Here is a 23623-nt window from a genome sequence, read left to right on the forward strand (position 1 = left end):
TTCACAAAAAAAGCCTTACTTTACCTGATCTTTTAAAAGAAATGCATTTAACCTCCCCTAAAATACGCCTTGTGACGTCACTGTGTCACATTTAAAAAAGAAAAAAAGAAACATGAAGGCTCTCGGCCAGATATATCTGCACATGCACACATTTATTTATCATCCAAGTCCAAGTTTTATGTTTCATTATGTGCTGTAACAATCCCACAGACATTGAAACCCAACTAGAGGAAAGTACCCAAATGGCGACAACTAGCCTATCCAATTGGTTGTATGGAAACCCCTCGTTCCGTATTTTATTTCATTTTTATTTTTGCCAAGTGCTTGAAATATAACATGAGCGGGTGGTCCTTGTAATTCTGCCATTTCCCACAGCATGTAAAGCATCTGAGTGAGCCTCACTCAAAAACACATGCGTCTCCATGACTGCAATTAGCGACATCTCACACTGCCACATCGACGCTGTATGTTTTGGAGTCAAAGCCAGAGGTTGGCATGAGCTGTGTCTACTTGACGAAAGACAGCGCCAAAAACAGTCGGGGCGCGTCCCCTCCGTCTCGAAAGCGAGAGTTATGAAACAAGCCGCAAGGAAGGGAGCGGCTCCGAGTAATCCAGGCCGGGGCCTGCGAAGCACGTTAACAGAGTTCAGGGGGAAAAGGGGAAGCGTATGTTTTGGAAGAGAAGTGCGAGCCTTGGCACCCTTTTAGCCACGTGTGGTCGTGCGACATTGCACACCAACGAGACATAACACTGCCACCACTTACGTAATTAGTCAGGGGATTTTCACGTTGTCACAATAAACGGGTACAATATGTACGTATTTTGCCTTTCGGTGGCTTGAAGTTGAGTAGAACACTGACAGGCCAACTTTTAAAAGCACAAAAATGCAATCAAGCATGTCGCGATTAGTAAATTTTAGTAAATGCTGAGACACCAAAATGTTTATGATTTTAAGATCGCTTTGATCTGTTGTTTCTAAAAAGTCTTAAAGTTGCTCTTGTTTGGTTCTAAATTTAGCAAAAGCTATTTACATGGTTAGATTATTTGCAGTTGGATCAAAATGAAATAGAGTAGGTAAATTCTCAACATATATACACATCGGTCCTCTAAGTTTTTTTTCCCTCAACTCTGACGCCAACTTTCTGGAGCTTCTCTGACCACATTTGTTTTGAGGTGATGGGTTTTCGTATATTATTGAGTACTTGAAAAACCTCATCAATGTTATATTCACAGCTCCCCTTTGGGAGCATGTATGTATGCATGTTGTACATTAGCCCTAATGAGCTACAGTACGACCGCTCGGCATTTCACAAATTGCTGTCATTTGAAATTCATGCTAAACTCAAAAGCGCTAAAAGCACGGAAGTAACGACTTCACTCATGCACAATGATGATGGCAAGAAACCACAAGATGGATGAAAAACATTTCTAAAAGACTTTGCAGGATGCGTCCTATACATGACATTATTATCCATTTACAAATATAAGGGTCTTCATAAAGTAGTTTTCGTGGTAGTTTCTGATTTCATCGTTGTATTGAGCATAAAATCGTAGATTTACAAGAATAAAATTTTCATTTTTCAATCAATTTCAATTGATTGTTCTCCCAAAAAACAACTTAATTTTAAAAGAAAAAAATACTCATAGGCTGAGGTTACAAATAGCAAAGAAACTGTTTATGAGAGCAAACGATTACTTTTATGTGATCAAAAACTCAAAGTTGTTGACATGTGCATAGTAAGATATCAAAAATGCAGACATGACATGTTATAGTGAGGGGGTGAAACAGGAAAAACAGAGTTGAAGTAATAGGTTTTTGGCTGACATCACGTTAGCCCCAGTTTCCTTGAAAAGAGCAAATCAGAGACAGACAGGGCGGAGAAAGAAAGGGAGAAGGAAGCTCCTCTGAGAGTGCAGGAAGGAGGGCAAGCATCTGCACGCTTTACATCTGGACTGACTTTACGCAAGAGAAAATGGATATTCTGACTACAAGGTAAATGCTCTCAGATTGCAATCCTCCGCATTTATCGCGGGACTCTGGAATATGCGTTTTCCAAAAGTCAAAACTAGAATACTTTGCTTAATTGCAAGCAGTAGCAAAAATGAATTCAGCAGTTAAGTGAGTGAACTTGTTACCTCACATTATTCTCTGAACAAAATAGTATATATATTTTTTAGTAATGTATTTAAATAATCATCTCAGCATTTGTGAACCATAAGAATGACAAATAAGTCAGATGGTAAGAGTCCACTATTAATGAATGACTGGTGCATAATATATATATATAAACATACTTGATCTAGAAGGAAATGACAATTCTTTGCAGAAAATGATGATTAAGTTGTTGTTTTCAATTTAGTAGATTGCTTTATATACAAATTAATATACACTTAAAAGTGCCGATTTCAAATGCAGAGCATATCATGCATGTATAACATGCTCTATACGCAAGACTGATTCACAGACATTTAATCAATTACGTGTGTTTCATGTTAGATGTGCTTACAAATCCCAAAATGTGTGTTTTTGTGTCAGATGAATTTGTTAATCAAAAAAATGCAAGCAAGCCTCTCTCCGTGAGTGTGTGCATTGAAAATGTGTGTGTTTTATTTCACCTGTGTGTGTGTGTGTGTGTGTGTGTGTGTTGAAAGTGTGTGTACATGATGAGACTATTCTTTGCCCTATCAAAGTCAGCTTAATGGCCATGAGTCAAACACATTGCCGGATGAGCTGCATGATATCTCATAATGTGATATAAACAGTTTAAACCCCAGCCAGGGAATAACTATCGGCAGACCAGAGCTCTTATTGTCACTAATTGTACATGGAGGAAGAGTGTGTATAGTTTATCCATTGGTCAAATGCACGATAATGATGTTCATATAAAACATGAACGTCATTGTAATACTGTAATTGATGTCCTGCAGCCTATGTCATGCATAAGAAATCCTGCACCTGGGACAAAATGTGGACTATTTTTTTTAAGTTAACAGAGAAAGAAATATGGATATGACACGTATTTGACATTAAGTGATCATGTTTCACTGCCATAGATGTATCGTCCACTATGACTATGGGCCATCTTTCCCAGTAAAGTAGATTAAGCGTCTATCGCTTTCAATGGCAGCCAATGAAATAATGTAAAAATTATGATAAGAATTAAGGCATATGATTATGGTTTGTTCAATAGACTCTAGGTTAGGAGTGAAAATTCATATAGATTGTGTTCTAGTATATCCTTTCTCGCCATGATAAGGTTTCAAAACCATCTTGATAGGTAACACAAACCCAAAGAGGGTCATTGATTGATTGTAGAACAGATGAAAAGTGTTAGGAGTGGTTTGGTGGAATGTTGGGGAGTCAATAGAGTCACGGTTGTGTAAGTTACAGAAGTTTATCGTTTTTGAGCCATTCCACTGAAACCCAAAATTTATTGGGCCTCCTCCTACTGTTAGAGCATTTTCTAAAATTGTAAAAACATTTCAAATTTGAGTAGAATTCCCCAAAGTAATGTATTTGTTCTGTCCTACAAATTTGAGTGAAATCTAAGATATTAAATTCAAGAAAAACGCCATTGAAATGTTTGCCTTTCAAAAGTAAGTAACCATGAATTATTTTTTGTATTCAAATAAACATACTTCTGATACTCATCTGGATCATTCATGGAAAGGGGGCACATCCATTTTGCAGCCCAAACAGTTCAAATTGGCATTTTTTTAGTATTATATGGTTAAAAGAAGCAAAATTTTGGGGGTGGGGTGGGGGGTGAGGTTTCTGGGGTAAAGTTTATTTCTAAATTGCATACATCATGACAAGTGGTTTATAAAGGGACTTTACTATGGTCATTGTTTTTTTTCTGTTGCATTTTTTGCTTCCCTGCAGAACGCCAGCACTGAACGACACAGTTGCAACTGGGAACCATAGCGACACGCCTGAAAAGAGCTGCCTGGATCCAGACGTTTGGAACGCGCTCACCAGTAGCCAACCCATCTACATGGCGGTCATCACCGTGCTGGGGGTGGTGTTGAACGCCTTCGTTCTGCTGGTGTTTTGCCTTCACAAGAAAGCGTGCACGGTGGCGGAGATTTACCTGAGCAACTTGGCGGTCGCCGACCTGGTCCTGGTGTCCTGTCTTCCCTTCTGGGCCATCAACATTGCCAACGATTTTAAATGGCCTTTCGGTGTGGCCATGTGCAAAGTGGTCAACGCGGGCATCAAGATGAACGCTTACTGCAGCATCTACTTCTTGGTTTTAGTGAGCATTGATCGCTACGTGGCGCTTGTTCACCCCATGTCGCACGGTCGAATGCGTCGACCAAAATACGCCAAAGTGGGCTGTCTTCTGGTGTGGGGGTTCGGTTTGCTCCTCAGTGCCCCTACGCTGGTCTTCAGGGCAGTCATGTATTTCCCGGAATATGACATACACGCGTGCGCCCTTGACTTTCCAAGTCGCACAGTAATGTTGCTCTTCGATGTCATGTTAATTTTTTTTTCTTTCATCATCCCGATGATCATCATCTCGTTCTGCACTCTCAAAATTATCCAGTCTTTGAGGAAACGGTCTGTAGAAAGATTTAACGCTGAGAAGAGTGAACAGAAGGCCACTACGCTGGTCTTGGTGGTTTTGGGTACCTTTCTTTTCTGTTGGATACCGTTCCACATCACCACAATGCTAGATATGCTGTTAAAGGCCGGTGTGATTGAAGGATGTCACCTGGGAGCGTTCGTAGACATTTGTGACCAACTCTTTTCCTACTTGGCTTTCCTTAACAGTGTCATCAACCCCATCTTGTATGTCATAGTTGGTAAAAACTTCCGGAAAAAAGCTCAGGAAGTTTGCAAGCAGTGGCCTTTGATTACGCCAACAACAGTCTCCACACGTTCTAACACTTCTGCGACACTGAGGACGTTAACATGAAATAATTGGGGGGAAAAAATGCGGGAAACAAATTCAGCTCGTCCAGGTGATATCTTCTAAATACATTGTCATCTCAGCCCAGATGGATTTTCATGAAAATACCCTTGCTGGGCCCCAAGCACTGTACTTAGAGGCCAAAAATACCATTATATAACTATCTTTTCTCTGCTAACTCCAAATTGCAATCCAAGAGAAACCCGTTAACGTATTTTCTTTTTTTTTTCCATTTCAAAAAGTGAAAGTTTAAAAAGTCAAGATTTTTCGATAGCATGGACTCTAAGTATAACTGCCTGAATAACATTGCTAATGACTACCTATTGTTATTTAAAGTCAGGTATTGGAATAGAATTTGGAATGTCGGCAATCATTTCAACTTGAAATGTCAGTGATGCCTTTGTAAGAATGCATTTAAACATTTGGGCAGACGAGAATATATGACTCACTGTCCACTGACCATGTTTCCAGTGGTGATGCAGCATCATGCTGCTTTTTTCTTGCCTCACGATACCGCACTCAGCGCAGCCCACTCAGTGACTCAGAGGTCCGTAGGAGGGTGTGGAGACGCTCCCAAAAATAAAATGCATGGGATACCAAAAAGGCAGTCAGCCTTGAACCACAAAGCTGTGGACTACCTCTGGAGTATTAAATAAAATGACCTCAAAGTGGAATATATGGCAAACATTTGGGTTTGCCACATGTATATTTGTTTTTGTCTTTCACAATGGCACATTGGTTCTTTAGCGTAATACTGTACAATTACAATTGTTGTTTGTGTGAAATAATATATTTTGTTCTTGGTCATGTGTTCATATCAGAATCCTATTAAAAACTATCTGGTTATATTAATCATTAGGATGATTTCTCATTTATTAATATGAAGATCCTATTTAAGTAAACGGTCTTGTTAAATTTATTATTTGGATTTTTATTTTTACTTGGATATTTACATTGAATTGCTTTGGGATGTGGGATGAAACTGGGGTACCCAAAGAAATCCCACACAGGCACAGGGGAAACATGCAAACACCACACAGGAAGGTAGGAAAATAGGAACGTAACCCTCGACCTCAGAACTGTGAACTACTTATCCTTGTTCTGTACTGCTTTAATTTTCTAAAGAAAAATGTATTTATCCCAAAAATCAAATGATGCATATTTTTAGTTGTAACACACTGTGGACAATTTTACTAGATTGAGGAGGGGTTTAGCCCCATTCAAAGACTCGGGGAGAAAGAGAAATGTTTTGGGGAATTTGATAAAAGTTGTTTTAAAGCCTTACAAGTGAGCCCTGAACTTTATGTAAATTTCTTATTTGTAAGAACAGTCAAATTCAAGAAAATAATTTAGGAAAAAAAATACATAACTATAAAAGTATAATGTTAATTCTAATGATGCACTGTAATCTTTTCGGTTTTGTTGTGTACACTGCTGTGTTTTGACCAACAACAAAAAAACAAAAACAACAACCACGTCTCCCATTTATAGACGCCTAAAGCAGATTAAGGCATTTATCACTTGTCAACAACAAGTTTAAGGGGATTTTTTAAAACATGAGAAGGTGCTAGCTGCATCCTTACCACAAGATGTCACTCATACTTTACTTACTTTTACAATGATACCCTTGGACAGCTTAATGCACATTTTGCATCAACTTTGCAGCCCGGGGATCCACCAACTCAGGATTTGCAGTCAGGCATTGAGATGATTGCAGTTATAACTCTGGCATCTGTAAAATCCATATAAAAAAATTACTTCCTTTTTTTTGTCAAATAACTCCCTAAACAGTGATAAATAGAGTAAATTTACTGTACTAGGAACATTTCTCCATTTAGGGCTGTGCAGTTATTCAAGCAACAACTTGGGGACTGTTCATAAACAAGCTGATCTATCGGAGGGGGTGCAAGAATGCTGCTGTATATACAAAAATCATTGCCTCATTTCAACACTTCTTCCAGTCGCAGTGTGAACTCATTTGAGCTGCTTGATCACAATGGTAAGAACTTTACACAATTATTTTTATAGACTAGGAGACTATTTATAGAAATCATGTGATCGAGAAGAGGAAACATCTGCTGACCGAGTCAGCATCTTTATATAAATCAAAAATTGAGAAAGGTAAACAAGTGATGCTGAAAAAGCTAATGCTGAAAATTCCTCCTACAAAAAAAATGTAGTCTTCTCTGTTTCTTGCACTTCATCTTTACAGATATTAGAGAAATATTCTACAATTTCACGTGTTTTGTTTCGTTAAGACGATGAAGCCAGTGATTCTTCAGGCTGTGACAGCTGTTTGGTCTGACAACAGCAGCCTATCAGAGGATCTCACGTCCGAGGAGTTGGTGGCCGTCCGCACCATTGTCCCGCCATACATTATAACAGTTTCTGTACTGGGTCTGGTCTTGAACGCCTTCGTGCTGTGTGTATTTATGGCTCACAAGGACCGCATGACGGTGGCCGAGATCTACCTGAGCAACCTGGCTCTAGCCGACTTCGCCCTCCTGTGCGGCGTCCCCTTCTGGGCCGCCAACATCCTTAACGGCTTCAATTGGCTGTACGGTGACGCCTTGTGCAAGATGGTCAACGGCATTATGACGGTGAACCTCTACACCAGCGTCTACACCCTGGTCATGATCAGCGTGGATCGCTATCTGGCCATCGTGATGACCATGAAGGCGAGATGGTTGCGACGAACACGGTACGCAAAGGCCACCTGCGTATTCCTGTGGATTTTTGGGATTTCGCTCAGCATGCCGACCGTGCTGCACAGAACGGTGAAGTACTTTGACGAAGTACAGTTGACTGCTTGCATGTTGGACTACAGCCACGGCAGTTCGTGGAAGTTAGCCAACCAAATTTTACTGAATGTCGTGGGCTTTGTCGTTCCTGCTTTGGCGATCCTTTTCGGCAGCGGTTCTATCATCAAGGTTTTGAGACGGAGGAAGGAGACCGTAGGTCTTCAGGACATTCACGACACTAAGACATCCGTTCTTTTGTCTGCTGTCACTTTGCTGTTCATCCTGTGCTGGGGACCATTCCAGGTCTTCACTTTGCTTGACACCCTCTGCGACATCCATGTGCTGGACACCAAAGGGTGGTCCCGCACGCTGGATATCGGGGCACAGGTCTCGGCCTATCTCGGTATCCTCAACAGCGCCCTCAACCCTGTGCTCTACGTCCTTTCCGGGCAATACTTCAGGAAAAAAGTTAGTGGCATTCGATGGAGGGTTATGGGTAATCGCAGAGGATCAGACATGACAACTTATCAGCGCTCCGTCGTTTCTACTTACATTCATAGACCTGAGCAGATAAAGCCTGTTGTCATTTAGGATTACGGAAATGTTATATTTCTATTTTTGGATTCATGGTTTATCACTTTTCATAGCGTGTTTTAGACAGTACGGCGTCAGTACCAGCTGAATGTCTGCAAAATAAACAGAGACATACTACGTGCTGTTTTAAGGTAAGATTAAGCAACACTAAAGGATAACTAGCAAGTTGCATTGCCTAATTTGCATGTAGGGGTATTGATTTTCATAAAACCGGATAAAGTTGTAGGTACTGTCATCGAGTATTATATCTAAATTGACATGGCTATAACGTTAACTTTATGTCCTTGATCGCAGTCAATTCTATGCTATTGCTTTTATGTGATGGCTTTTGGGATCTTTTATTGCACAATTGAAATATCCGTGATGTTATTTGATTGAATTAATGTGAAATGCAATCAATCAGTCCCCACGTTGGAAACACCTGACAATTCACTACAAACATTTCCCATCTGAGTTTGATAAGTACTAAAAAAACACTGATCATTATCCCGATTGCATCGATTAACGAGCACGACGTTAGAAATGAACAATATAAATTAAAAAACAATTTAGAATGATCAAGAATACTAATAATACAAAGAAAACCCGTTCTGCCAAACGATCATAATTCTAGCTGCAGATAAAGTTTTCTGTGCGTACAAACAAGACTTACCTCAGCTTCTGTTTATATTTTTGCAACGTAACGTCACAAGTTGGCAAAGATCAGCGTTTTGCGCTCCCTTTTTAGATTTCTTTTTCATTCCGCCCAACAACTTCAACGACACCTTGTTTGTATGTGCGGCCGTCAGTAGGCAGGTTGATAAACGTGGCAAGTAGTGCCCTCTAGCGGACATCTACAAGAAGGGCTTTTTTGGCCTTTCACAAAATTATAGTAGATTGAAATATATTGTATATTAGTATAAGTATTATTGTGTTTCTGAATGTTGTAGTTTTTGTTTGTTTGAGTTGTAAGTCAAGATTAAAACTTTCCAAAATAGCAGCAAAATATGGTTGCAAAGTAACATGTTATGTCTTGTTGGCATGATATTCTTTTGGGTAATATAATGATATATCATAAAATATCAATGAAATTATTAGGATTTTGTTAATGACAATTGCAAGGACAACTAAAGTGTGCAGGAAAAAAGTGATAAAACACAAATTGTCAGCCAATGTTATCCCTTTGCAACCTATTACATTTTAGTATTCATTTTGCAGGTTGACAACCGACTGTACATATTTTAAAAATATATACGTATATATCATTTGTACCTTATTGGTATTTTCAATGTGACTTTTTTCTTGTTCCTTAAAAATATGTTCAAATTCTCTAATAAATTTTCTCTTAAATGATCTTTTTGGCAACAATCTCTTTCTGAAATAAAATTTGCCCCACTTCAGTAGAACAAACACTTTGCAAACTAGGAATTGCAAAAGAAAGCATGTAGGCCCTTGGCCCGTTTGTTTTTAATACCGAAATGGAATGAAACATGATCTATTCCCTTGTCATTCCACGAGTGACACTTTATAGTGGAGAAAAAAAGGCCCGGTGAGGAACATGTGCTGGGCCATGTGAGCTCTTGCCTCTCACCTCCCTCCTCTATCCTCCGCCTTTTTTACCCATCCATCCATCCATCCATTTAACTTAATGTGCTTCACCTCAGTAAGAGTAAAAGCCCCTGCATCAGCATAAGCCAGTAGCCCCGCCAGTCTAAGTGTTACATTCTTCGCCTCTTTCCTCCGTCCTTGACTGATATCATGATGATAGAAATAAGGCAGGATTACGATAAATTACGTGTTATCTGCACAGGTAATCATGATCCCTTTATGGAAATTCAGCTCTTTTAAGGTGACGCAGATGGGCAAAAACAAGGGCTCAAAAGTAAACAGATGGGCAAATATAGCAGCAGTCGTGCCAGGAATAAAATTACATAATTCAAACTAATAATAGTATCATTATTTTTGGAAAACATCTGATGAAAGGCACTATTGTGTCAAAGTATAAAAAAACAACAACAAAATGACTCAATCAATGTGGACAGCAAGAGTTGATCTACTTTCTAATGAATAATATTTTGGGGGCTACTCTGTCTTTTGCAATAAGAGTGGCAAAATTGAAAGTTGTACACTATCTTTAACTTGAGGCAATTGTGGTAATGACGATGGGTAGGATGTATCAACGGGAAGGAGGGGTCACCTCCACCTTGGAGGAACACACAAACACACACATGTACAATTTATAGTCGTCTCACTTGCCTTGATTCATTTGTTTTGTTGTGCTGCCAGCTGGCTGCACACATTTGAATGCACGTGACAGTGGGCAAGAGTGCATCACGCTAATTACATAAGGATGAATGGAAAAAAAGGTGCATCTACAGTAATTAAAAAATATATCTATACATATTTATATATAAGATTCTCAATAGAATATGATAATTCAATTCTGCAGGGGTGGGTCATTGTTGACGGAAATGAATGATTGATCCTGTGTTACCATGTCTTTATTCCCTCATGGTAAAGGGCGGTCAAAATTTTGCTAGGCATTTACCGGAAGGAATAAAATGTCCTACTAAAAGGATGAGTTTTTCAAGGTAAAACATGTCATTTGATTTGGTTCTGTGAATCAAAAAATGACACAATTTGGAGTTGCACGTGGCAATTACTTTTCTGATATAATGAAATCCCTTATTGTTTCTGTTTTAAAAAAGCAATCGTAATTCTATTTTCATATATGTTTGACTAAAATTATTCCACATTGGTAAAATACTTCTTTCCCTGATAAAATTATATATTTTTCCCTGCGGTTTTGGCCTTCATACAATACTTTTAAAGTTTTTATGTCTACCATAAAAAGTACTTTATTATTATTATTGATGATCAACAACAGAATAATATGTACTATATGACAAATGCAAAATAACAACACTGTGTTCACATTTACATTCCATTTGCCATATTTATTACCCCCTCAAAAAAGGCACTGAATACATTTACTGATGAATCTTCATAAAATGTTCATAACAAAACTTGCATCACAGGCCAGGGTCATGATAAGGTTTTAAATCAGACCATTTATCTGTAAAAGCTCCCCCTAGAATTATTTTTTTCTTCAGTGTTATTACCTTTAAAATGGACAAATATTGAAAACTGGCTTGTTAAAAGTTTTCCTCAACTCATTTAATCCAAACCTTGTTAGGCTAATATTAATTTTTGGTAGACTGCACTCTAGCAAAGAAAGTTAGCAATCCAGTGAAGACATATGACTCCACTATCTTGTCTTCGTAACGTTTGGTTGTGAACTTTTTTGCTGTGTAAATGCGAGCTGTAAATGTGCTCTTTTTAAAGGGGATGTCTCGCACCGCTGTGATTGTCAGTGAATGTTTCACGCCTACAGCACTGCAAGACACCCAGTCTAAAATACTTCCTGGTATGGCGCAACAGTGCCCAAGACGAGGTCTGAACGTGAAGCGCTAAATCTCAACTATCAGGCTAATTGATTATTAGATCCATCCCAGAATTACAGACGACAGTGAATTACAGTGTTTAGTCAGACAAACATTTTACAACAATAGTGCTTCACTGATGTCGAAAATAAATAATTTTAAATAAGCAAAAACATGCTTGGTGAATACAAAAATGTGGTTTTACAAAAACTAACCATCAATCCTGATTATTTGTTCCCCTTCCGTTCCAAAATAAGTGCATTTCATTTGGAAAAAGAAAAACATAAATCCATGCACACTCTTTAACGATGTGTTTTAGAATCACTTAGTGTGTGTTTATTGATCCTAGCCCTCTCTTTTACCATCCACCGTGTCTTTAACAGGAGTCCAAAAATAGACAAGGCGTTACAAGACGACAAAACGGCAATAGAAGATATTTCCGAAGATGGGTGATGATTTAGAGTGTAGACTGATTTATGGAATGTGAGCTAGTTTGCCAGCTATCACCATAATAAAAGCGAGTTTAAAAAATGGGATGAGGTATTGAGACTACCAATTCCAAGTCTCTTCAGGGTTTTTTTTGGCAACAAATCCTGTGATTTTATGGCACGACAGAGATTCCCGGGAGCAGCTTACAGCTAACTGAGGAAACGGAAAAGGCACATTTCTTCAACATATGCCCGTGGACTTGCAGAAAAAGTAGGGGTTATCAAGGCTTGCCATTGAGGTGATACACTCAAAAGTACTTTAGTACCTATGAATCTTGCCAGACTCTCCAGGTTTTAGCCTAAAAACAGCTACACAGAGTCCTGACAATACATTATTTAGCTATTTAGATTTACTTTTAGAGGCTGAAGTGCACTCCTTTTGAAAGTCTATTACTTTTCTGATAAATGTTTTGACCAAGTATTTAGCTGTTAGTTTTGGTATGGCTCTCCAGTTATTTTCCCAATGATATTTTAAATCTCATTATACTTGTATAATGTCAATAAAAGCATTCAATTTGATTCAATATACAATTCTCTTAAGAATTTAGTTCGAAGGAGACTATATGACGCCTACTTACCGTCCACAATGTTCCCCTCCCTCAATTTGATGAGTTTTCCCAGCATAAATCTCATCATTCTACTTTTTTTGACAGCCCTGTACTCCATGTATCTGCCTTCATTCTACTTGAAATGCTTCTTGAGAATCCAGAAACTATTCAAGCAAGGGATGCTTCTATTGGACCTTTTCTCCTCCCAAGAGGCTAAAGTGAAGTTCTGCTAGTCTTAATCCCTCTGTTGGATCAGATTCTCCTGGGAACAGCCATCCGTTGTGATTTGGACCGTTTCAGTATTCACACCTGCTTCATTTTGATTTTAAAACATAATCATTTTGGTTTTGGACAGTTTTCGTATGCCACTGTTGAGCTAGGAATGTTCCTAGAAGTGCAGAAATGTCCCATGCAGTGTACTGTTCTTTGAAATTGAACCCCAGAGGGAAAGAGTAAAATTCTGCTAGTCCCTCTAGATTTAGACAGTTTTGCATGACTTCCTTAGAGTCCATAAATGATACCGATGGGCATGATTATTTTAGGCAGGATGTTGGAAAACACTCCAGCTGACAGTCTACATTTCTCAATCTGAGGAGATTCTCCAGAGAACCCCTAGTCGTTCTGGTCTTTAGAAAGTTCCGGAATAGGCCCGTTCAACTTGGAGCGTTCCATAGAATACTGAGACAGATTTGTCAAACTAGTGTTCCTCTCTTTCTTCTCCTGATTTTCCTCGTCAAGCTCGCCATCTTCTTCCCCTGCCTCGCCCCGCTCTTCGTCAACCATGACGTTCCCGTTGCTCACGCTGACGCTGGCCCGCCGAGAGTCCCCGGGGATGTTCCGCCGGATCTCGCGGTTCTTGCTCCGTCTGCCCAACTTAGTGAGCGAGCCGAATCGCAGGTTAAAGAGGTTCTCCTCCGACGAGGACGCTGTCTGGGGCGTCTGCTCGCCACTGCGGTGCTCGTAGGGCTCGCAGGCGCCTTTCAGACGCAGGTTGTTCAGCTTGGTGTCGATGCTCTCCTGGGACGAGGTCTTGAAGCGGCCAGCATCCAGGCTGGCAAAAACGGCCCTCTTCTCTGGGGAGAGCATGTCCAAAGAGTGAGCCCGCTGCTCCAGGCCGAGCTGGCGGCGCTCCATGCTTCGGATGGTGGCGGCCCGCTGCAGTTTATCATGGATCTCGACGCTCAGGCGCCGACGCGTCTCGCGGAATTCGGCTCGTACGTTCGCCTTCCACTCAGCTGCGTGAGCTTTAAATTCTCCGACCTGAGAAACATTTTAGAAAAACGCTGTTAAAAACGTTGAATTCCTTAGCGACAGAGAACAGACCAGTGCTTAAAGGACAAAAAGCCAAAAAGTACAGTGCAACGTTCCCTCTAATTTTTTGTTTGTCTGGGCAGAAAGACAACCTCCCTGAGCACACTGAGTACTGTGTGAGCAACATCATCATTGCTCGCTATGGGCACACACCAGTATCACACCTGCCATAAGCAGGTGCATATCTACTACACATAAATGATTTAGGAATAATAAAATGTAATGATTAATATCTATGAATGCGCGGCCCGGCGGATGAGTGGTTCGCGCGTCGGCTTCACAGCTAAATAAAATATAAAAAATAAAAAAATTGGGATTTTATTTTGTGCGCTCCATATGATTTGCTGTCCGCAGAGAAGACGAGAGTAGTGCGCAATTGCGCACGCGCGCAGCTTAGAGGGAACATTGACAGTAAGTACCTCTTCTTTGGTCTTCTTGGACAACACTCGAAGCCAGTCTCCAATCATGCTGAGGACAGCTGCAAAGTAGGCCAAACCCACCAGGATCCAGAACCACACCAGTGGCTTGTACCACTTCATGTAGTCAATCCTACGGTTTCCACCTGGAAGACAAACCCTTGAAACAATCAGTCACCATAGCCTGGATGACCGACGGCGCGCTCCAAATTGAATACGAACCCGCCACATAGTCGCCGATCCCCACTGTAGTGAGAGTGATGACAACAAAGTAAATGGCCTCCAGCGTGGTCCAGCCTTCGATGTGTTTAAAAACGATAGCTGGGAAACTGACAAAGACGATGCAACCGGCAAAGATAAAGAGTATGGTGGATGTCACTCGGATCTTCGTCTGGGTGATCTGCTTGTGTTTTTGCTGTTTGGGAGTAGAGTAATGGCAATGGGAGACAAAACCGTATAGTTAACGGAGGAGAGGCCTCAACGGAAACCACTATGTGCAGTGATTTGTCAATACTTGGAACTCACCCTAAAGATCTTCTCCACTCTCAAAATGCTCTTCACAAAAATGGTGCCCAGCTGATCTCCAATCCCGGCCAACAGGAATCCAAAGAGAGGAATGCCGAATATGGCATAAAGGATGCAAAAGATTTTTCCACCTTCCGTACTAGGAGCGATGTTTCCATAACCTGATATTCAAAGAGATGAAGAAAAGGATATTCCCTTCATATCGTCTTACATTGAGTTGACCTTGTTGGCAAGCTTATAAAACGCAATAAAACCCTAATGAGGCTGTTTAACAGGGCTCCATTGGAGGGAAATGAAGACGGCGGGTGGGAGGGACATTAAGACAAGATGGCATCGTTATGTAAGATCATCAATACATGGGCTTATGTAATGTTCCTGGAGGGAAGGGTCAGTCCTAAATAAGAACACAGAAAGTCGTCCTTTAGGGAAAAGACATATTTTGTGTCAAAGAAACCTTAGCATGCTCGATATCAACCAATTCAGTCATCTAGGTTTTACAAATTGCCCATTTTTCGTTGAATTTAACGATATTTTCACAAAATAGCAAAGTTTAAGTCTCGCTCCAGTACAGTGTGGGGGTGGATTAGACACGTACAGGAAATATTTGAGTCTAAAACGTCTCCAAGTGCTTACTTAAAAGCACCGATCTACTTGGCAAACCAAACATAATCTGGCCATGGACATCTACTTAAATTTTCTTATACTAAAACTTTTTTTTAAAATATATAGCTTAACATTGTGGTTTAACCAAATATTGCCTGTTTGTGGAGTGACATTGACTTAGTGGTGGATCTTGACATTTTCAAAGAAAATCATTCATTTTTATCTTCCCCCAAAAAAACTACTACTTTGTAGCAAAATATTGCCAAATATAAAACATGGTTAGATACTTTATCTATAATCGCATGATGTTAAGTTACCGATGGTCGTGATGACAGTTCCAGCGAAGAAGAAAGCACTCCCCAGGTCCCAGTAACTGGAGTTGTAGGAGGTGTCTCCTAAAGGACTCACCCCTGCACTCACAGCATCGATGGAATGCTAAAACAGACACACAACAGAATTTATTTTGACTTACACCACAGTGAACGCCAACTCGTGTGCCTGCTCACATATGAACATTATTAACTTATGCATGAGTATCATTGCTCTGTAATGCATATCAAAGAAACTCATGACACTCAATGTGATATTATTCGCAATTGTGTTCTACTAAGGTGCCATCAAGTCTCCATCTACCCTCCGTTCTCACTAGTGTGCAGTGTGAATTCTTTATTTTCCTGTCTCCATGACGACATTGACTGAGGCAAAGCTGTGCGTGAGCCAACACTTCTGATAATAATTGGTGAACCCATTTCAAAATAATTTTGTGTAATTTCATGCAACTAATGTCACTAATAGTATTTGCAGCTATGTTAGCAAAATACTAATAGGACATTTTGGGTTAATTGGAAAGACAATTTTAAAATGATTAGCTATGTTGTAAGTTTTAAATGATAGTGCTTTGTGGACAAAATGCTTAAAAGTAGAGATATGGTTATGTTTAAAATTTATTCCCCTGATTCCTCTGGCATTTCTGCAAGAGCAAACAGACTTTTTATACCCACCGTGTAGTATTTTACTGGCAAAATGTTGCTAAAAATTCTGTTAAGTTGAAATTGTAAGCACTTTATTCAATTCTCATGGCAAAACATGGCATCTTTTATCAATTCTTGATCTAATGCGCTTGAATGTATTTTTCCTTCATTCAAAGCTGCCCCCACAAATTATGTTCAAGCCTTTTGAGAGCTACAGCATTATGAAATATGCATACTATGTACTCTCGTGACATACATTTCCAATATGCACACACATACGACTTATTCTGGGAAAGGTAGGCACGTGTTCATATCCATATTCATTTCTTTAAATTGAATCAATTTCAAATCAATAATTAATTGTCACAAATATCCAACAAGGCTCTGAATTGATTATTTCTAGTGTGGTGGGAAGGCTAAAAATAGATGTGCAATATGTCTGAATATTTTATGAGCTGTTCTATTTATAGCCCTCGCCTGTTTGCCAGCCAACATGGTGCCGCATTGAAGATGTGGAAAATCCTTTTTTTGTGCACATGGACTTTGCAGGGATGAGGACTCCTGTAGGACCCTTTGTTTTGTTTTGCCCGCTCTATGTACCACATTTGTTTGGCGCACAGCTACAAGCAACATTGGCACCTTATCGTTTGTGCATTGTTTTTAATGACTACATATTAAATGTACGGGGAAAAATGGAAACATTTTGTCAAAATATTGCACTGAAATGCATTGTGCCCCAAAAAATAGTCGGCTAAAATATTGCGCTTTCTAAAATGCTACATAATTTGTGACAACCATTTAAATGTTCACCGTGAAAGAGATAATCTAAAAAGAAAAATGCAGAAGTGTGATTTTTTGTACGATTTATTTATGTGATAAAGCTGCAAATACTATTTGTGGCCAGTCGTTCAGGTTTTGAGTTTATGACATGTTTCCAATTTTCTTTTTAATTCTTTATTAATGAAAATTTGTTTTATTTTTTTTCGTTACAAAAAAGCCTCATAAATTATGTTATTTTCTTTGCTATTTAACAAAAACTGCCTTATGATATGCAGGATCATAGAATAGATAGTGTCTTTCTGGCACAGAACAGTGAGAGACGTCCATGTGTTACCCATTAATGTTCTTTTTTAATTATTATTAATAAAACCATGACACAGCGCCAAACACTGCAGTGCTTTGGCTAATGTCTTTATCATCATGCTGGCCAAGTTGAGCTGCGCTGGTAGCTGCCAAATAGATTGTCTCCTTGACTGTTAAGGCTGGTGTGAGAATGTCATGGCGCAAAAGATCTCGTGCTCAAAACCTGTTATCTCTATTTTGGTGCTTTTTTAATGTGGGTGCGTGTGGGAGGGATACTTTTGGCCAACTGCGATCTATCTTTTCTATCATTCTCTGGCTACTAATCTATAAAAGGTGTGTGTATAACATCAGGAATTGGTTGCTCGCGTTTTGTGATATACGGATACTTTAGGTGCGCTGAATCGTGACTCATCCCTAAATGCTGCCCGTAAATAATGGTTCGGCACCGCATTATGTCACAGCATGCGTCAGCCTCGAGGGTTTGGCGGAGGCAATTAAAAGGGTGGACGACATAGAGGACGATTACCCCGGGTAGGTGGTACGCTGAAAGAACTAACGTGGACACAGTCATTGAACGACTGTCTGTCAGTGGTGGCTTTTTTTAACGGCCAATCTGCATGAGGCTTTTGTATTTAAAACTCCCCCGCAAAATAACAGACTGGCAAGAACGAGCCGCCAACGCACTGTGCCGCTGAAAGAACACGATCAGATTTAGAACACAGCCTTCAATGGAGCGGCAGTGTAGTAATCGTTTGGTGAATTTGCCATGAAAAAGGGGCTGTGGCTTTAATTGTAGTTATGACGGAGGTATAATCATTGTGTCAACACTTGAAAGCTGTTAGTTAGCAGATAGCCCATTAGGTTGCACTTCCTGCTGCTGTAATTTTCTCGCAGCGGTCTCCAATGGGCTCATTTGGACATCTGCTGGTGCTTCTAACCAAGCGGGAGGTCTCCTCCTCCTGCCTAAAACAATGAATAATTGATCCCCACTGGGATCCCCCACTGCCTAATACAACAATCTAAAGGTTTTCATTTCCTTCCGCTGCTTACATGAGATGCCGACAATGATTTCTACAAAAAACTCTGGATAGCATCCATTTGTTTGGCCCTGAGCGAAGTAAGCAAGTGCAATGGACGCTTGTGTGGGTGGCTAATGTGGAAAGTAGAAGATGGAAAGACAGATAAGAATCCACCAGTGCTGAAGATGTTAACATCTAACAGGCGCGTTCTAGCGGAAAGTGGGCCATTTCAAATTGTATGTGCCTGGTTCCCTCATCGTCGGGGTTATTCCAAGGTAAAGGACCATGTCAGGGGGCTTAATTATTTTATTATTAGTCTACCAAGTGAGAGCATGTTACAGTTTCAGAAATTTCTGGAAGAATACGCCTCAAAGAATTATGGCAAACTATGGGTTTGTGAGTCTTAGATTTAGCGTTCAAATCTCGAGCTGAACATCACCTGACTGGAATTTTACATATTCTAGCCAATGGTGCTTTTTTGTCGTCTGTCTAGGTCTATCATTTATATTTCTACATTTTCTAATTTTATTTTTTTCCTTCACTGAAGAAAGTAATTTTACATAAATGTTTACATTGGACAATAGTTTCCCGCTGTTGTATGTCATTAAAAATCACATTTTCCACATAGCCAGCTCATCATCTCCATTAGACCCTGTTTAATTAGCAAACGGCATGGTGGGCGTGCGTAAAGCATGCAGTTAAATTGAAATGGGAAAATGTGCCTTTTCTGCTTGATCGCCACAAATGTGACACATAGAGAGAAACTTATATAGAAAACTTAATATTGCACATTTGAATGAACCTTCCTGTCACGTTTTTAATTAATCTTGTTATTTCATTTTATAAATTTCATGCAGTGGAAAAAAAGTGGTGACGGGCAACTGTCCAAAAAATATGTGAGAGTATTTAATGAATTTTTAAATGAATTAAAATAATCTCACTTTTTGCATGTCAACTCAGTCCTATTTGAATCAATTCGGATAGATAAATGCAAATATGGCATTTAATACATTAACCCCAGGAGTGCAATAAAATCAGCAGAGCATTCTAAATGCCCTCATATCACGCAATGTTTAATTAAAGGAAAGACTATTATCTAACCTTTTCTCCCCCAGACAACTTTTATGTTTTGTTATATAACAATGTTTACATGCAAATTGTCAACACATGAAGTGTCACAGAGCATTATAGGTTTGTATCTCTTCTTTGCCTTAAGGTAGTATATTTGAGGCGTCATTGTGACAAATTTTCCAGCAAGCAGCACAGGATGTATGGTATATGTTTTTACCTTTAGAGTCGACTAATCAATCACTACTGCAGGGGAAAGAAACCCCCCCCCAAAACTTTTTTTACAAATGTCATGGAAAGATGTTAACTAAATGCTATGGAAATGAAATCTACTGAATTTCTATAGAACACCTTAGTTAATAAGTGAGCAAGTGCTTCAGAACATATGTAAAGGCTGTTAGCTGTTTTGTGAAGTCATACTTTAGAATAAAGCCACTAACAAAATTACCACTAACATCAGTGATGCTCATGATGAATGCAAATTTTACCATGTAATCATTCCCTAAACCGCAAATAGAATCGTTAACATAATGCTTTACTTGAGGTCAAAGGCTTCCCTTTCACTAAGGACATTATGCAGCCACCTTAATTCTCCAGGGTACGTGACCAGTCATTGGAACCAAAACGAATCACCCAATTACCCTGTCAATGACCATTTATCAAGATAGCTGTCATCAACTCACCTTGATGAGAGCTTCCAGCTCATCCGGGGTAACGCATGGGTGCCTTGATAGGAAAGAAGCCTTTTCCAGGGTGATGCTGTTCTTTTGGTCGCTTTCAAACGGCTGCTCCAGCGCCCTGAATGCCAGACCCCCGCACACCAAGTACAGGACCACCACGATGAACACGGCCAGCACAGTCTTCCACTTCATGACCGAGTGCAGCGCCGCAAGAGAGCCGTCGCAGCTGGCGTCCATGCTGGCCACCACACTGGCCGAGCGCGATGAGATGGACAGGCGAGGCAGGGCGCAGTGGCCATTGGCTTTAGTCTCGCAACCCATTGGGTTCTGCATGGTTGCCACACTGGCCTGGACCAGGCTGGACTTCACCATGCCCGGTTGGGCCTTCTTGGGAGGGACCAAGTTGCTCTGGACCGCCACTGGAAAGCATTAAAAATATCAAGTTGACTTTCGATTCGGTATGAATGATATGTTGTCGATATGATCCAAAATATAATTTGGAATAATATATATTGCAAACCCTAATAACGGATCTGAGATCACTTGAAGTGGTCTTTGGGAAGTCAACTTGATGGAACTAGATAGGTTGGAAAAATGATTTGTGTGGACCCTAGTGCTGATTGGTGCCCTTCAACTTTGTGTTCAAACATAAAAAGAAAATATCCTCTTCTGGATCAAAATACATAAGTAAAAATACTGATTTTTAAAATACGTGAACTCATTGGCTGCCATTGTTTTCCACTCATTGGCAATAGATGTCCAATGCTAGAGATGCTGTCACTTTGGACAATTTGTGGTTGAGACATGTAGCATTGTATTTTCCCCTGTCTGTATCCAGCCAGCATCTTGCAATTGCAAAAGACAACCTTTATATTGTCTTGCCGTCTGATGGAGGAGTTTAGACGGTGTACATTAAAGCCATTAGTCATTAAAAGGAGGGCTTGTCAGATTGTTGGGCATCACCTGTATCACTAATGTGGAAGAAAGAGGTAGCCATTAATAGGATTCCATTAGACGCATTATCTAAATAAATGGGTGAATACAACATGAAATGTATAGTAAATATTTTTGGGGGATGGGACAGGAAACCGGAGGAACCAGAGAAAATCCATGCAGGAATGGAGTTAACATCCCAATTCAACAGAATGGACGGGTGTAGCCTGGGATTGAACCCATGATCTCAGAGCAGTCAGGCACCTTCAGTTTTCTTATTGCATTGACTTCTATCTGATGAAACTAATAAGAGAAAGGTGCCTGAAAGTGGATGGAACCTGATATGCACCGTGGGCATAGTGATGCTGTGTTCAAGACTGCGAGCAGGTTTGTTCCAGGGAGGAGCTCTTATACTTTGATGGCATCGGCTCACTGATGTGTGATGGGAAAACCCACACACATGCAGACACATGCGCAGTAACGGGATAAGACAAGGGCATCAAGGGAGCATCCCGTGCACTCCCAAACACCTCTGAATCTAGTGAGTTCATCCTTTTTCTATGACTGGCTCAAAAATGGTTAATTGTTGCCCTCTCCTCATAACATGAAATAAATGACAACTTAAAAGATAAGACCAGACAGAAGCCAAGCTCAAATCAGTATTCAGGGTTGCAGAGGATGAAATCATGATGACGGGAAGGTAATTTTAAAACGACTTTTTCCTGATTTAAATAAATTGGTAGCACTAGCTGCAGGTTGGCCGACTTGTGTGTTCTTAGCAGTAAAATGGCAATTGGTAAATTTTGTGACTTGCACAAGCCACAGAATGACAAATCAAACTCAGATTTCCAATGTGAAAAAGTTTAAAAGTCGCTCAGTATCCCTTAATGGATTGCATTTGCTCTTAGAGCCTCAATTGTATACTATTATAATAAAAATTGCATTAACGTTGCTTGTGACGTACGCATCCATCTGAAATCCAGGGCAATAGCTCTGCCTCCTATTGATTGTTACTAATTGAATAAGGCTTGAGAGGAAAGCTGACACTCCCTCATCAGGAGGTGCAAACTGAGCACAATATCAACATAAAACTTCTATAAGTGATGTTTCCTTTATTGCAAAATTGTATACCTTGACATTAAAATAAACACGTCAGGGTTAAAGACTCTCAAGAGTCTCAACTGACATTAAAAGCTATTACCTCTGGTTACAAAATAAAACAAAATGACGTGTAATCGTTTCAAAGTCACTTAGTAGAAAACAGAAGAAAAATCATATTTAAATATCTACGTATACACAAGAAATGTATGTCTAATGAATGTGAATTTACTCTAAAACGTTTTTGTTTTAGCGTTGTTCTTGGTTGTTTGTGCCAGATTGCTTTGCATCGTTGGGTTTTTGAGAAGACAAATATAAAATGAAAAACATTATAATACTAATAGAGTGTATCCGGAGATGCATTTTTAAAAGATAAACAATAATTCACAAAATGTTTAAAAAATAAAAAAGGAACATCCACATTACGTTGGATGTCAAACCTCCATTTTTCATCAAATTTGAAGTATTCCAATATTGATCATTATTAAACTAAATAACACATTGGAATGTACTGACCTTGTTCAGGGTCCCAGTTAACTTGTTTCCTCGGGGTTTCAATAGGGAATTTCATCTTTACATAAAAAATCCAGTAAATAATTAATTAAAAATTGTGTACAAAAACAATACTAGCGCTTGTAGGAGCAAAAAAACCCACAAAATACTTAGGTAGATAATACAAAATAACAATTCTTCACATCTCCAGATTTCTGCAAGTCTATATTAAAAACCATGTGCCGCTATTGACAAGCGAGCAAATAACCGCATTGTGGGCTATTCGAGTGTCCCCTCCTTTTTTTCTGCATCTCGTCTGGACCAAGTGAGAGATACTTTTGATTCCACCGAGGGGCAAGCCACAAACCAGCCTTTACACACATAAACAGATGGACACTAGAGAATGGCACGCCCTGTGGATGCCCACCCAACTTTAAGCACTCGCCCCCAGGAGAACAAGGAGTGCGTTAAAGAAGGAGGAAAAAAAGGGATGCGCCTCTTCTATTATCGCTCTCGCAATGATCCTTTACAACCGAGCGATCGCCGATCGTAGCCCTTAAATGTAAAGCTGCTTTATATATCGATTTCCAATACTCACTGTTGAGGTTGTTTTTCCTGGCGGGCACAAAAAGGTGGATTTTGGTTTATTATTCCCTCATCGTTGCGGGCAGTCGGTGCGTGTGTATGATGAGCACATGGTGCAAAACGACGAGTCACG

At 39.8% G+C, this 23623-nt stretch overlaps 3 protein-coding genes across 4 annotated transcripts; 2 read left to right on the plus strand and 1 right to left on the minus strand.

The window, feature by feature from the left end:
• The first annotated feature begins 1909 nt into the window (after positions 1 to 1909).
• On the plus strand, positions 1910 to 5552 carry bdkrb2 (bradykinin receptor B2). The gene is made up of 2 exons (XM_077621176.1): positions 1910 to 1993; positions 3884 to 5552. The coding sequence occupies exons 1-2, from the start codon at positions 1974 to 1976 to the stop codon at positions 4917 to 4919; spliced, it is 1056 nt and encodes a 351-aa protein (XP_077477302.1). The 5' UTR covers positions 1910 to 1973; the 3' UTR covers positions 4920 to 5552.
• Positions 5553 to 7174: 1622 nt separating this feature from the next.
• On the plus strand, positions 7175 to 8245 carry bdkrb1 (bradykinin receptor B1). Its single transcript, XM_077621414.1, has one exon. It carries the CDS (start codon positions 7175 to 7177, stop codon positions 8243 to 8245), a length of 1071 nt encoding a protein of 356 aa, XP_077477540.1.
• A 2924-nt stretch (positions 8246 to 11169) lies between these two features.
• On the minus strand, positions 11170 to 23603 carry kcnk10b (potassium channel, subfamily K, member 10b). 2 transcript variants are annotated; one of them, XM_077621727.1, is made up of 7 exons: positions 23504 to 23603; positions 20386 to 20801; positions 15879 to 15996; positions 14959 to 15119; positions 14656 to 14848; positions 14437 to 14579; positions 11170 to 13966 (listed from the first exon to the last, which is right to left on the minus strand). In XM_077621727.1, coding segments are annotated over exons 1-7 (1680 nt in total). In that variant the 5' UTR covers positions 23505 to 23603; the 3' UTR covers positions 11170 to 13318. The 2 variants fall into 2 exon arrangements, with proteins under 2 accessions (XP_077477853.1, XP_077477852.1); XM_077621726.1 differs by lacking the exon at positions 23504 to 23603 and adding an exon at positions 22930 to 23412.
• Between the last annotated feature and the right edge of the window lie 20 nt (positions 23604 to 23623).

This window comes from Stigmatopora argus, chromosome 15, assembly GCF_051989625.1.
Source record: "Stigmatopora argus isolate UIUO_Sarg chromosome 15, RoL_Sarg_1.0, whole genome shotgun sequence".
NCBI lineage: Eukaryota > Metazoa > Chordata > Actinopteri > Syngnathiformes > Syngnathidae > Stigmatopora > Stigmatopora argus.